General features: G+C 53.8%; 1 protein-coding gene across 1 annotated transcript in view; it reads left to right on the plus strand.

The window, feature by feature from the left end:
- Nucleotides 1–1,410: 1,410 nt before the first annotated feature.
- Nucleotides 1,411–14,740, plus strand: part of lrrc75a (leucine rich repeat containing 75A) — a 49,282-nt gene continuing 35,952 nt past the window's right edge. The window contains exon 1 of the mRNA XM_085964616.1: nt 1,411–2,499. Coding sequence (XP_085820742.1) covers nt 2,257–2,499 — 243 coding nt within the window. The 5' untranslated portion in view covers nt 1,411–2,256. The remainder of the gene's footprint in view (nt 2,500–14,740) is intronic.

Here is a 14,740-nt window from a genome sequence, read left to right on the forward strand (position 1 = left end):
CACTCTCCACTGATCACTGATCACTCTCCACTCTCTGCTGACCACTGATCACTCTCTGCTGACCACTGATCACTCTCGACTCTCCGCTGACCACTGATCACTCTCCACTGACCACTCTCCACTGATCACTCTCTGCTGACCACTGATCACTCTCCGCTGACCACTGATCACTCTCCAGTGACCACTGATCGCTCTCTGCTGACCACTGATCACTCTCCACTCTCCGCTGACCACTGATCACTCTCCGCTGACCACTGATCACTCTCCGCTGACCACTGATCACTCTCTGCTCTCTGCTGACCACTGATCACTCTCCACTCTCCACTGATCACTCTCCACTGACCACTGATCACTCTCCACTGACCACTCTCCGCTGACCACTGAACACTCTCCACTGACCACTGATCTCTCTGCTCTCCGCTGACCACCGATCCTGCCCCCATGCACAACCCACAATATCCAGTGCCTTAAGTAACTGTTAGAATATTCCTTAAAGTTCCATCATTATATTTTTTGGAGCTTTTTTCTTATCCTTTCAGACGGAAAGGTTAACGAAAAGAAAGAACTTACACAGCGCCTTTCACCATGCCAGGATGTCCCAACGTGTTTTGAAGCCAATGAAATAAATACCTTTTGAAGTATAGTCACTGTTGTAATGCAGGGAACGTGGCAGCCAATTGCGAACAGCCATGGCTCAGTGAGAAGATTGTGGGTTTGAGCACCTCTCCAGAGATTGAGCAGAAAATTGAGGTCAACACTCCCAGTGCAAAACTGAGGGAGCGCCGCACCGTCGGAGCGTCAGTACTGAGGGAGCGCCGCACCGTCGGAGGGTCAGTACTGAGGGAGCGCCGCACTGTTGGGGGGCGGTACTGAGGGAGCGCCGCACTGTCGGAGGGGCAGTACTGAGGGAGCGCCGCACTGTCAGAGGGGCAGTACTGAGGGAGCGCCGCACTGTCGGAGGGGCAGTACTGAGGGAGCGCCGCACTGTCAGAGGGGCAGTACTGAGGGAGCGCCGCACTGTCGAAGGGGCAGTACTGAGGGAGCACCGCACTGTCGGAGATGCCGTCTTTCAAATGAGACATTAAACCGAGGCTCCACCTGCTCTCAGGTGGATGTAACGGATCCCATGACACTATTTCGAAGAAGAGCAGGGGGAGTTCTCCCGGTGCCCTGGTTAATATTTATCCCTCACTCAACATCACTAAAACAGATTATCTGGTCATTATCACATTGCTGTTTGTGGGAGCTTGCTGTGCCGAAATTGGCTGCCGCGTTTCGTACATTACAACAGTGACTACACTTCAAAAAGCACTTCATTGGCTCTAAAGCGCTTTGGGACGTCCAGAGGTGGCGAAGGGCGCTGGAGAATTAATTGCAAGTCTTTCTTTGCAGAGGACTTTGAGTCGCCCTCTGGCGCTGTGCTGAGTGTGGGATGTTCTTAATTCTTTGGGAATTCCCTCCCTATAAGGGAGTTAAACAGATGCAAACCCCGCCCCAACCCAAGGGCATTGATTTTGTTTTGTTGTTGGCCGAGTTTAAATAGCTGGAGAAAGCGGCCATTCGCCGTGAAGGAGCTGGAGCTGGAGCTGGAGCGAGGGGTTCCTGGAGCTGGAGCGAGGGGATCGCGGAGCTGGGGAAGCGCCCGGCGGAAAGTGGCAGCGGAGGGTCCCGCCCGGAGCGCAATGTGGGCGCAGGCACATCCCGCACCCTGCCCCGCAGCGCCCACCGATTAGAATCGGCAAGGGGAGTCGATCGGTGGCGGGGTTTGTTTTGTCTGCAGTTTCCCGGGACCCTGTCTGATTTCCCCCCTCCGAGCCGCTGCCTGATTTTTGTCTGATCGATTTATTTCTTCTCTTCCATCCGATTCTAATCGATGTGATTCTCCTCCCGGTGCAGCCTCTTTCTGACTTCTGGTCCAGTCGCCCTGGTATCGACTCTAATCGATATTCGGGGCGGAATGTGTTTTTTTTTAAAACAGCAAATAGGCAACTGCAAAGTGATCAGAAAGACGATCTGCAAACTTGGATTTTAAAAAACAATCTGCTGCATCAATTGGTTTTACTTGGTGGTATATTCGATTCTAATCGATATGGATCGATATCTGAAGAGTTCCCAAGTGATGGTGTGAGTCTCTGCTGGACTCCAACTCGGAGGGATCTTGAGCCGGCTGATGTTCGTGTCGGAGATGCCCAATGATGGGGAGTTGCCAAGACCTGAAATGCTGATCTGAGCTCGGACTCTGCCGGCAATTCGACCATGGGAGGCAAGCAGACCAAGGGGAGGCAGCCTTCAGGGTCAGCAGCGAGCCCCCAGCGCAGCAAGAAAAAGACCTCGGCCGACTTCCTCTCCCCCTTTGTGCTGAAGTCCAGAGACAGGTGTGCCAGGACCCCCGTCCCACCACCCTACCAGAAACGGATTGGCATGATTCAGGACATGGTGACACTGGCCAAGCAGGGGCGGCAGGAGGAGGCCACGGGCTTGCTGAGGAGCCTCCGACAGGTGAGTGGCCTCGTTCCTCTCTCTCGGTGCATTTAGATGCCCAGCTTGGCGTCAAAGCCACCCGCGCGCTGCGAAAGGTTGGAGCATAAACACTGAGTCTCAACCACAATGACCCCCTCTCTCCCCCCTCGCCCAGACCCCCCTCTCTCTCCCCTCGCCCAGCCCCCCTCTCGCCTCCCTCACCCAGCACCCCTCTCTCCCCCCTCGCCCAGCACCCCTCTCTCTCCCCCCTCGCCCAGCCCCCCTCTCTTCCCCCCTCGCCCAGCCCCCCTCTCTCCTCCCTCGCCCAGGCCCCCTCTCTCCTCCCTCACCCAGCCCCCCTCTCTCCTCCCTCGCCCAGGCCCCCTCTCTCCTCCCTCGCCCAGCCCCTCTCTCTCCTCCCTCGCCCAGCCCCCCTCTCTCCTCCCTCGCCCAGCCCCCCTCTCTCCTCCCTCGCCCAGCCCCCCTCTCTCCTCCCTCGCCCAGCCCCCCTCCTCCCTCGCCCAGCCCCCCTCTCTCCTCCCTCGCCCAGCCCCCCTCTCTCCTCCCTCGCCCAGCCCCCCTCTCTCCTCCCTCGCCCAGCCCCCCCTCTCCCTCCTCGCCCAGCACCCCCCTCTCCCCCCTCGCCCAGCACCCCCCTCTCCCCCCTCGCCCAGCACCCCCCTCTCCCCCCTCGCCTAGCACCCCCCTCGCCCAGCACCCCCCTCTCCCCCCTCGCCCAGACCCCCCTCCACCCTCGCCAGCCCCCCTTTCTCCTCCCTCGCCCAGCCCCTCTCTCCTCCCTCGCCCAGCCCCCCTCTCTCCCTCCTCGCCCAGCACCCCCCTCTCGCCCAGCACCCCCTCTCCCACCTCGCCCAGCACCCCCCTCTCGCCCAGCACCCCCCTCTCCCCCCTCGCCCAGACCCCCCCTCCACCCTCGCCAGCCCCCCTTTCTCCTCCCTCGCCCAGCCCCTCTCTCCTCCCTCGCCCAGCCCCCCTCCCCCCTCGCCCAGCCCCTCTCTCCTCCCTCGCCCAGCCCCCCTCTCTCCACTGACTGGGGATTTCCATCCTAAACCATGATGTAAGCGCAGCCCCCTCCAGACCGGGTTCCAGACTCTGTTATCCCAGGCACTCTCAATTGCTTGAACGTTACGCGACGGAGCGACAGACGGAGGGAGGGAGCAACAGAGGGAGGGAGTGGGGGAGGGAGTGAACAAGGGAGGAGGAAGTGAGTGAGGAGCACAAAGGGCTGGAGTAAACCATCTTTCCAAATCCACAGCGAATGCCAGCTCTTCGCACTCTGCTTGCCCTGCATATTTTAAGTGAACCCTCAGTGGGTCATTGAAGGTACACCAGGTACAGAGTAACTGCCTCTGGACTCACTCACTTTCTCTCTCATACACCATTATTCTTGTTCATAAACAGGACACCTCGTCACACCCCCACCTCCCCTCCCCAACCGCTGCCGCCACCCACCACCCCCCCGCCCCCCGATTCATTCCCCTCCTCAGAGGTTGACACATCAAATCCTACCTTATGACACCCTAGTTTGTGTTTTTCATGTGTGAGGCTCTGCAGTTGGTGGACTATTCCACCCTGGAAGATGTCACTGCCAAGGCCAATCCTGTCCGCACCTGGCCCGCACACACCCTGCCCGCGCGCACCCTGCACACACACCCCGCCCGCACACCCTGTCCGCGCGCACACCCTGTCCGCGCGCACACCCCGCCCGCACGCACACCCCGCCTGCACACCCAGCCCGTGCGCACACCCCGCCTGCACACACACGCCAGCAGGGCTCACTGGATAGTGATTAGGAGCAGGAACCCTTGGCTCATTAGCCCAGGGAACTGAGGTCAGTTTTAGTGCCCCCTATGACTGCCTGGCTTAGATCAGTGGCCGAGAGTGGGTACCCATCAGCTCCCTGCCCCGCGAGGCTCGTTCGGACATCAGAAAGAGCCTTACCGAGCGAACCAGTGTGAAGTGCGACTAATTGGATGGCTCTTTCGAAGAGCTGACACAGACACGATGGGCCGAATGGCCTCCTTCAACGCTGTATGATTTTATGGTTCTATGAAACATCTCGCCCCTTCTAAAAACGAAGTGTGAAAACACTTGTGATGTTCTTTAACTTCTGTCTATTTGTGTTAGGTGCTGGGTTAGTTTGTGGAGAGTGAATGCTGACATTAGCAGGCCTGTCCGAGTCGGTGAGTATGGGAGGGTGAATTCCCACCAGAGGTGCAGCAGTTAACTGGGCTGGGACGTCTCTAACATGCCATCATTTCAATCGCTTGCGCTCAGTGCCATCTCACTCACATAGTCAGGCTTGACACTCACCATTGAACAGCAATCCTTGTTCAAATCCTTCAAAAACTCCACCAAACAGAGAGAGAAAAGCAAAATGTGCAGAGTTTACTGATCGTTCCATTAAAGCTTCACGTTTTGAAACGTGCAATTTTCTCAAGTACGGCTGATTGCTCACCTCTTCTGTAATCATGCTACATTCCTCATCCCTTCCTAAAGTGTGAGGATAAAGATTAGGATTCGGATTCGGATTCCTTCCTTCACTCTAGCCTGTGATTTTTCATTCCTCTTCATAATCCTCAATCCAGTTTGAATCATGCGGTTTAGATTTTGGGTTTTTTTCTGGGGGAGTTGTGGTGTCCTTTATCGTCCTGTAGAGGCTGGACAGAGGCAGGTCCAGGATCCAGTAATCAGACACTGATCGTGTGTGGAGCAGGCGAGAGGGGTCGAGTACCCTCGCCTCTGAGTCAGAAGGTTGTGGGTTCAAGTCCCACTCCAGAGACTTGAGCACAAAAATCTAGACTGACACTCCCAGTGCAGTACTGAGGGAGTACAGCACTGTCGGAGGGGCAGTACTGAGGGAGTACAGCACTGTCAGAGGGTCAGTACTGAGGGAGTACAGCACTGTTGGAGGGTCAGTACTGAGGGAGCGCTGCACTGTCAGAGGATCAGTACTGAGGGAGCGCTGCACTGTTGGAGGGACAGTAGTGAGGGAGTACAGCACTGTCAGAGGGTCAGTACTAAGGGAGCACTGCACTGTCGGAGGGGCAGTACTGAGGGAGCGCCGCATTGTCGGAGGGGCAGTACTGAGGGAGTACAGCACTGTCGGAGGGGCAGTACTGAGGGAGCGCTGCACTGTTGGAGTGGCAGTACTGAGGGAGCGCTGCACTGTTGGAGGGGCAGTACTGAGGGTGCACCGCACTGTCGGAGGGGCAGTACTGAGGGAGTACAGCACTGTCAGAGGGGCAGTACTGAGGGAGCGCCGCATTGTCGGAGGGGCAGTACTGAGGGAGTACAGCACTGTCGGAGGGGCAGTACTGAGGGAGCGCTGCACTGTTGGAGTGGCAGTACTGAGGGAGTACAGCACTGTTGGAGGGGCAGTACTGAGGGAGCGCTGCACTGTTGGAAGGGCAGTACTGAGGGAGCGCTGCACTGTTGGAGGGGCAGTACTGAGGGTGCACCGCACTGTCGGAGGGGCAGTACTGAGGGAGTACAACACTGTCAGAGGGGCAGCACTGAGGGAGCGCTGCACTGTTGGAGGGGCAGTACGGAGGGAATGCTGCACTGTTGGAGGGGCAGTACTGAGGGAGTGCCGCACTGTCGGAGGGGCAGTACTGAGGGAGCGCTGCACTGTCGGAGTGGCAGTACTGAGGGAGCACTGCACTGTTGGCGGGGCAGTACCGAAGGGAGTGTTGCACAGTCGGAGGGGCAGCATGAGGGAGCACTGCACTGTCGGAGGTGCCGTCTTTCGGATGAGACGTTAAACCGAGGCCCCATCTGCTCTCTGAAGTAGACATAAAAGATCCCACGGCACTATTTTGAAGAAGAGCAGGGGAGTTCTCCCCGGTGTCCTGGCCAATATTTATCCCTCAACTAACATCACTAAAAACAGATTATCTGGTCATTATCACATTGCTGTTTGTGGGATCTTGCTGTGCACAAATTGGCTGCCGTGTTTCCTACATTACAGCAGTGACTACACTTCAAATGTACTTCATTGGCTGTAAAGCGCTTTGGGATGTCCAGTGGTCATGAAATGCGCTGTAGAAATGCTAGTTCTTCATTTCTTTATACGTAGAGAAGATGTTTCCACAGTGCAGCACTCCCTCAGTACTGCCCCTCCAACAGTGCAGCACTCCCTCAGTACTGCCCCTCCGACAGTGTAGCACTCCCTCAGTACTGCCCCTCCGACAGTGCTGTACTACCTCAGTACTGCATTGGGAGTGTCAGTCTAGATTTTTGTGCTCAAGTCTCTGGAGTGGGACTTGAACCCACAACCTTTTGACTCAGAACTAGGGGCCATCAATATAAGCCTAATAAATCCAATGAGGAATTCAGGAAAAACTTAAATATAAATGCGTGCTGATTGCTCATTTATCCAACAAAACGCAATTTTAATGCAGTAATTGTTTTGTTACTTATGGACGAGCTTTACTTTGCATCTAACCCGTGCTGTACCTGCCCTGGGAGTGTTTGATGGGACTTTTTTTTATTCATTCACGGGATGTGGGTGTCGCTGGCAAGGTCAGCATTTATTGCCCATCCCTAGTTGCCCTTGAGAAGGTGGTGGTGAGCCGCCGCCTTGAACCGCTACAGTCCGTGTGGTGAAGGTACTCCCACAGTGCTGTTACAGAGGGAGTGCCAGGATTTTGACCCAGCGACGATGAAGGATCGGCGATATACTTCTAAGTCGGGATGGTTTGTGACTTGGAGGGGAACCTGGAGGTGGTGGTGTTCCCATGCGCCTGCTGCCCTTGTCCTTCTAGGTGGAAGAGGTCGCGGGTTAGGGAGGTGCTGCCGAAGAAGCCTTGACGAGTTGCTGCAGTGTATCTTGTAGATGGTACACACTGCAGCCAGTGGTGAGAGAGTGAATGTTTAAGGTGGTGGATGGGGTGCCAATCAAGCAGACTGCTTTGTCCTGGATGGTGTCGAGCTTCTTGAGTGTTGTTGCAGCTGCACTCATCCAGGCAAGTGGAGAGTATTCCATCACACTCTGTACTTGTGCCTTGTAGATGGTGGAAAGACTTTGGGAAGTCAGGAGGTGAGACACTCGCTGCAGAATACCCAGCCTCTGACCTGCTCTTGTTGCCACAGTATTTATGTGGCTGGTCCAGTTAAGTTTCTGGTCAATGGTGACCCCCAGGATGTTGATGGTGGGGGATTTGCCGATGGTAATGCCATTGAATGTCAAGGGGAGGTGATTAGACTCTCGCTTGTTGGAGATAGTCATTGCCTGGCACTTCTGTGGTGCGAATGTTACCTGCCGCTTCTCAGCCCAGCCTGAACATCGTCCAGGTTTTGTTGGATGCGGGATGGACTGCTTCATTCTCTGAGGAGTTGTGAATGGCGCTGAACACTGTGCAGTCATCAGCGAACATCCCCATTTCTGACCTTATGTTGGAGGGAAGGTCATTGATGAAGCAGCTGAAGATGGTGTAGAGGGAGCTTTACTCTGTATCTAACCCGTGCTGTACCTGCCCTGGGAGTGTTTGATGGGACAGTGTAGAGGGAGCTTTACTCGGTATCTAACCCGTGCTGTACCTGCCCTGGGAGTGTTTGATGGGACAGTGTAGAGGGAGCTTTACTCGGTATCTAACCCGTGCTGTACCTGCCCTGGGAATGTGGGTCTTGTGGATCCCACTCAGACCAGGGCATTCCCAATGTAAACCTGGATTCGTCAAACCCAGTGGTGGGAAGAGCTGGTTGTAACGAGAAAGGGCCTTGCATGTTTAGATTGGAGGTGCCGCTGATTTGTGCAGGACCTCTGTCAGTGGTACTAACATGTTAGATGGCTTCCCCACAGCCTGAATGAAACACTAGACCCGATGACACAGCCACATGAGCTGAGGGAGAGAACAAAACCCGTTCCTGCGGAGGGTCGCGCTGCCTCCGGTGGCATATTACACGGCCTCAATTATATTGGCGCGCTGCCTCTGAGGGCATAGGGCTCTGAACAGGACCCTGGCTCAATGGTGTTGTTTGTAGCTTCAGCAACAGAAAGTAAAGTTCCTGGCTTTGAAAACATCTGGTTGTGTTTACAGCCTGTGCCTGCTCCAGGGCTCTGTGTGGAGAGCAGCAGATGGAAAAGTCTAGAAAATCTCTCCTTGCCTGAATCCATTCCTGCTGTGAGGCCTTGGCAGCACCTGACCAGATCCGGAGAACTAGTTAACCGATTGTGTCCACAGCCCAGGCTGGCATTGATACCATGCGGTGGGAAGGGGAGGGGGCAGGGTGGGGGAAGGGCAGGCAATGAGAAGCCAGCAAATCTTTTGCAAAAAAGGACTGACCCAGTGTACGTGGAGTTGACGTCACTGTGGACAGAGAAAGCTCGGGAGTGGAGTACTAACAGCCCTACAAACAATCACACCGAATGTACGGCACAGAAATAGGCCATTCGGCCCAACTGGTCCGTGCCGGTGTTTATGCTCCACACGAGCCTCCTCCCACCCTCTTCATCTCACCTTTGTGTCAGCTGTGGCTCAGTGGGCAGCACCCTCGCCTCTGAGTGAGAAGGTTGTGGGTTCAAGTCTCACTCCAGGGACTTGAGCACAAAAGTCTAGGCTGACACTCCAGTGCAGTACTGAGGGAGTGTTGCACTGTCAGAGGGGCAGTACTGAGGGAGTGTTGCACTGTCAGAGGGGCAGTGCTGAGGGAGCGCCGCACTGTCAGAGGGGCAGTACTGAGGGAGTGTTGCACTGTCAGAGGGGCAGTACTGAGGGAGCGCCGCACTGTCAGAGGGGCAGTGCTGAGGGAGCGCCGCACTGTCAGAGGGGCAGTACTGAGGGAGCGCCGCACTGTCAGAGGGGCAGTACTGAGGGAGCGCCGCACTGTCAGAGGGGCAGTGCTGAGGGAGCGCCGCACTGTCAGAGGGGCAGTGCTGAGGGAGTGTTGCACTGTCAGAGGGGCAGTACTGAGGGAGCGCCGCACTGTCGGAGGGGCAGTACTGAGGGAGCGCCGCACTGTCGGAGGGGCGGTACTGAGGGAGCGCCGCACTGTCAGAGGGGCAGTACTGAGGGAGCGCCGCACTGTCAGAGGGGCAGTGCTGAGGGAGCGCCGCACTGTCGGAGGGGCAGTACTGAGGGAGCGCCGCACTGTCAGAGGGGCAGTGCTGAGGGAGCGCCGCACTGTCGGAGGAGCAGTACTGAGGGAGCGCCGCACTGTCAGAGGGGCAGTGCTGAGGGAGCGCCGCACTGTCAGAGGGGCAGTGCTGAGGGAGCGCCGCACTGTCAGAGGGGCAGTGCTGAGGGAGCGCCGCACTGTCAGAGGGGCAGTGCTGAGGGAGCGCCGCACTGTCAGAGGGGCAGTACTGAGGGAGCGCCGCACTGTCGGAGGGGCAGTGCTGAGGGAGCGCCGCACTGTCGGAGGGGCAGTACTGAGGGAGCGCCGCACTGTCAGAGGTGCAGTACTGAGGGAGTGCCGCACTGTTGGTGGCGCTGTCTTTCGGATGAGACAATAAGCCGAAGCACACCGTCTGCCTTCTCAGGTGGGCATAAAAAATCCCACGCCGCTATTTTGAGGAAGCGCAGGGGAATTCTCCCTGGTGTCCTGGCCCAATATTTATCCCACAAGCAACATCACTAAAACAGATTATCTGGTCATTATCACGTCGCTGTTTGTGGGATCTTGCTGTGCGCATTATGGCTGCCGTGATTCCTACATTAAACTAGTGGCTACACTTTAAAAAGTACTTCATTGGCTGTGAAGCGCGTTGGGACTTCCTGAGGTGGTGAAAGGCGATATAGAAATACAAGTCCTTCATTCTTTTCTTCTATCAGCATCTCCTTCTATTCCTTTCTCCCTCATGTGTTTATCCAGCTTCCTCTTAAATGTATCTACACTATTCGCCTCAACCACTCCCTGTGGTAGTGAGTTCCACATTCTCCCCACTCTCTGGATAAAGAGGTTTCTCCTGAATTCCCCATTGGATTTATTAGTGACTCTTATATTTATGGTCTCTCGTTTTGGGCTTCACCACAAGTGGAAACATCTTCTCTATGTCCACTCTATCGAACCCTTTCGTAATCTTAAAATCCTCCACCAGGTCACCCCTCAGCCTTCTCTTCTAGGGAAAAGAGCCCCAGCCTGTTCAATCTTTCCTGATAGTTCTAGCTTCTCAGTTCTGGTATCATCCATGTGAATCGTTTTTGCACTTTCTCTAGTACCTCTATGTCCTTTTTATAATATGGAGACCAGAACTGTGCGCACACTGCACAGTACTCCAAGGTTCGATACAAGTGTAACATAACTTCTCTGGTTTTCAGTTCTATCCCTCTAGAAATGAACCCCAGTGCTTGGTTTAAAGACAGGATGAAGTCAGGCTGCTGGACACGCTAGCTCTCGCTGTTGGATTACGACAGTAATATGCCGAGCCATGTACTTCACTTACCCCAGGCGCACTCCTTAATCATCTCTGGCAGGTTTTAGGACTGAGTAATAGGATCCATTTGTCCCTAAAGGTTGTCTTCATCGGAAACTTCAGCTCCTGTTAAGCTGATCTGACTCCTTCCTGAGGAAAAAGTGAACAAGTATCTGACCGCCAGCGACCCGATGCTGCGCAATCGATGTGTGGCCTTTGCACTGTTTGTGTCTATGATCTCTCATCTAATGGCACTGTTGCCATAAAGAATGTGCTGCACCCATTATCGCAAACGCTGGTTGCCAACAGATGCTGAAATCTGAGCTCTGCTTCCTTTGGTCGGCCGTCCTTCACCTTTCTCTTTCTAGTTTTCTCCTCTGCTGTCCAGAGGGGCTGACGGACTGACTATAGAAGGCCCATCGCCACCTTCTCAAGGGGCAACTTGGGAGAGGGCACTAAACGCCGGCCTTGCCAGCGACTGCCTGCATCCTGAGAACGAGTGTCACTGGAATATGGTCCAACCACCCTCCCGTAACTCACCCCAGGGCACAACCTTCATGTGTGCGCTTAGCCATAGAAACATAGAAGATAGGAGCAGCAGTAGGCCATTCGGCCCCTCGAGCCTGTTCCGCCATTTAATGAGATCATGGCTGGTCAGTACCCTGTGACATGAATCTTGTCATTCATGTGGAAATGACTTATGTAATAATACTGGGCTGTCCAGGGAGAGTATAAATACTCGGGCATGGGCCCAGCTTGCGCAGGACATTCTTTAACAGGAATTAGTGAAGGACACAACTAGATCTCCATGTTGAAAAACAGTTGATTAAAGCCTTGTTTAATACTCAGACCAAGTACGTAGTAGTTTTCTTACATCACCCTGACCCTGCTTTCTCCCCATATCCCTTGATCCCTTTAGCCTTAAGAAATATATCTAACTCATTCTTGAATATATTTAATGAATTGGCCTCAACTGCCTTCTGTGGTAGAGAATTCCACAGGTTCACCACTCCCTGGGTGAAGAAATTCCTCATCATCCTAGTCATTGATAGTTGGCCAGCTATTCCACTACTGGGGCACCACAGATGTCCATACTTGGGATGCACATGCGCACATTCCGGCTGGAGCCTGTGGCTAGCGATCAGAAGCCAGGACCCTGTCTGATTTATTTCTTTTCCTCTGTAAACTGAGGCCCATGGTGCTAGCAAACCCTGCCCTGAGCCCAGGCAACACATCAGCCCCTTGCCACCTCGCTGCTTCCACTTGCTTCCCAAGGTAACGCTGCTCTCGTGAAATTGCAATTTAAAAAATGTCAGTATATTTGGGTTTTCATTTGAAAAGTAATAGTAATAAGTTTGGCGCTGGATTGATTCACGGAATTACTGGAGCATTCAGTGGAAAGCTGCTGACTGACTGACTGGGGATTGTCAGACTGATTGCAAGGTGACACACCGAGCCCTGAGCTCCCTCAATCGCAGCTGTTTTGTTATTGCCGAGCCATTTATACTACATTAAATCAGCCTGATGAAAGCTGAGAGAATATCAGCACATTATTCAGAATTTATCTTAAAGCAAAGGGGCCTCTCCACTGATCTCAAACACTGGGCTGGATTGAATGCGGTAAGAGCGCCTCTGCAGTGTCACAGAAATACTCATGGGGCCGCAATCCTGCCTCTAATCGTTTTTCAGTCACACATCACTCGCCGCTTAGGTGTCACATATTTATCTATTTTTCTCTTGTGCATTATGATATACACTGATTCTGAATACCATAAAATATGCACAGTGACTACTCTGTATAATATAGACAGGCTGCTATTCCCTGTAATATACACAGGGGCTGCTGTTCTCTATATAACATACATAGGGGCTGCTAATCATTATAATATACACAGGGGCTGCTATTCCCTATAATATACACAGGGGCTGCTATTCTCTATAATATACACAGGGGCTGCTATTCTCTATAATATACACAGGGGCTGCTATTCTCTATAATATACACAGGGGCTGCTATTCCCTATAATTTACACAGGGGCTGCTATTCTCTAATATTCACAGGGGCTGCTATTCTCTATAATATACACAGGGGCTGCTATTCCCTATAATATTCACAAGGGCTGCTATTCTCTATAATATACACAGGGGCTGCTGTTCTCTATAATATACACAGGGGCTGCTATTCCCTATAATATACACAGGGGCAGCTATTCCCTATAATATACACAGGACCTGCTATTCCCTATAATATACACAGAGGCTGGTATTCCCTGTAATATACACAGGGGCTGCTAGTCCCTGTAATATACACAGGGGCTGCTATTCCCTGTAATATACACAGGGGCTGCTATTCCCTGTAATATACAGAGGGGCTGCTATTCCCTGTAATATACAGAGGGGCTGCTATTCCCTGTAATATACACGGGCTGTCATTCCCTGTAATATACACAGGGGCTGCTATTCCCTGTAATATACACAGGGGCTGCTAGACCCTGTAATATACACAGGGGCTGCTATTCCCTGTAATATACACGGGCTGCCATTCTCTATAATATACACAAGGGGCTGCGATTTACTTTAACCTATATTGGGATGTCTGTAATCTGCATGGTTCACCAATAGTTCAATCATTTTCACAGGTTCAGTAACACAGTGGTTTTGCCTATTTCCCTCCCCAGCGCCCGCACCCGACCCCCCGCACCCGACCCCCCGCCCCCTCCCGAGCAATGACAGAAGAATCTGCCAGGGGTGGAATGAGCCCCTACAGCTGCTCTTTAAGGGACAGGACACATCTGGGGGTTTGTGCTGTACCGAGAAATCATTGCAGCTTTCATCCTGCTTGCTCCTGACATCATCTGCGGTCCCTGATGTGCTCCGGCCCATAGGGATCCATCTCTGATGCACTCCAGGATGCTCATGTATTAATAGAATGCTGCACGCAGTTTCTGCCTTGTCACCGATGCCCCCTCTGGGCACCTTGCCCTTGGCATCTCTCACCACTGTCCTTGTATTGCTGAGCAGCTCCCGAAGTCACATTGACTCCTGGCGATGAGGAGAATTACAGGAGACAGATGTTCCCCGGCGACTGTTCAGGGACAGATGATGACATTGCAGCTAATGTCTCAATAAAACAATTGGAAACGACGCAAGAGAGGACAACATATTTTACAACCTCAATCAAATATTGGACAGGAAAAGCTCTACCGACCTATACATCTCCATATAAATCTTTTTTATCTGTATACAAAATTCTGTCGCCTTCCTCTTTGTCACATCCATTTTGTTGCCACGATTTACTAATAAAATATCAGCCGTGGCTCAGTGGGTAGAACCCCCCGAAAGTTGTGGGTTTAAGCCCCAATCCAGAGACTCGAGCTGGAAATCCAGGGGGACACTCCCAGTGTAATACTGAGGGAGTGCTGCACTGTCGGAGGAGCAGTACTGAGGGAACGCTGCACTGTAGGATGGACAGTATTGGGAGTGCTGCACTGTCGGAGGAGCAGTACGGAGGGAGCACTGCACTGTCGGAGGGGCAGTACTGAGGGAGCGGTGCACTGTCGGAGGGGCAGTACTGAGGGAGCACTGCACTGTTGGAGGGCAGTACGGAGGGAGCGGTGCACTGTCGGAGGGGCAGTACTGAGGGAGCACTGCACTGTCGGAGGGGCAGTACTGAGGGAGCACTGCACTGTCGGAGGGCAGTACGGAGGGAGCGCTGCAGTGTCGGAGGGGCAGTACTGAGGGAGCACTGCACTGTCGGAGGGCAGTACGGAGGGAGCGGTGCACTGTCGGAGGGGCAGTACTGAGGGAGCACTGCACTGTCGGAGGGCAGTACGGAGGGAGCGCTGCAGTGTCGGAGAGGCAGTACGGAGGGAGCGGTGCACTGTCGGAGGGGCAGTACTGAGT

Source organism: Somniosus microcephalus, chromosome 22, assembly GCF_052327205.1.
Source record: "Somniosus microcephalus isolate GS21.2 chromosome 22, FLI_Smic_1.0, whole genome shotgun sequence".
Classification (NCBI taxonomy): domain Eukaryota; kingdom Metazoa; phylum Chordata; class Chondrichthyes; order Squaliformes; family Somniosidae; genus Somniosus; species Somniosus microcephalus.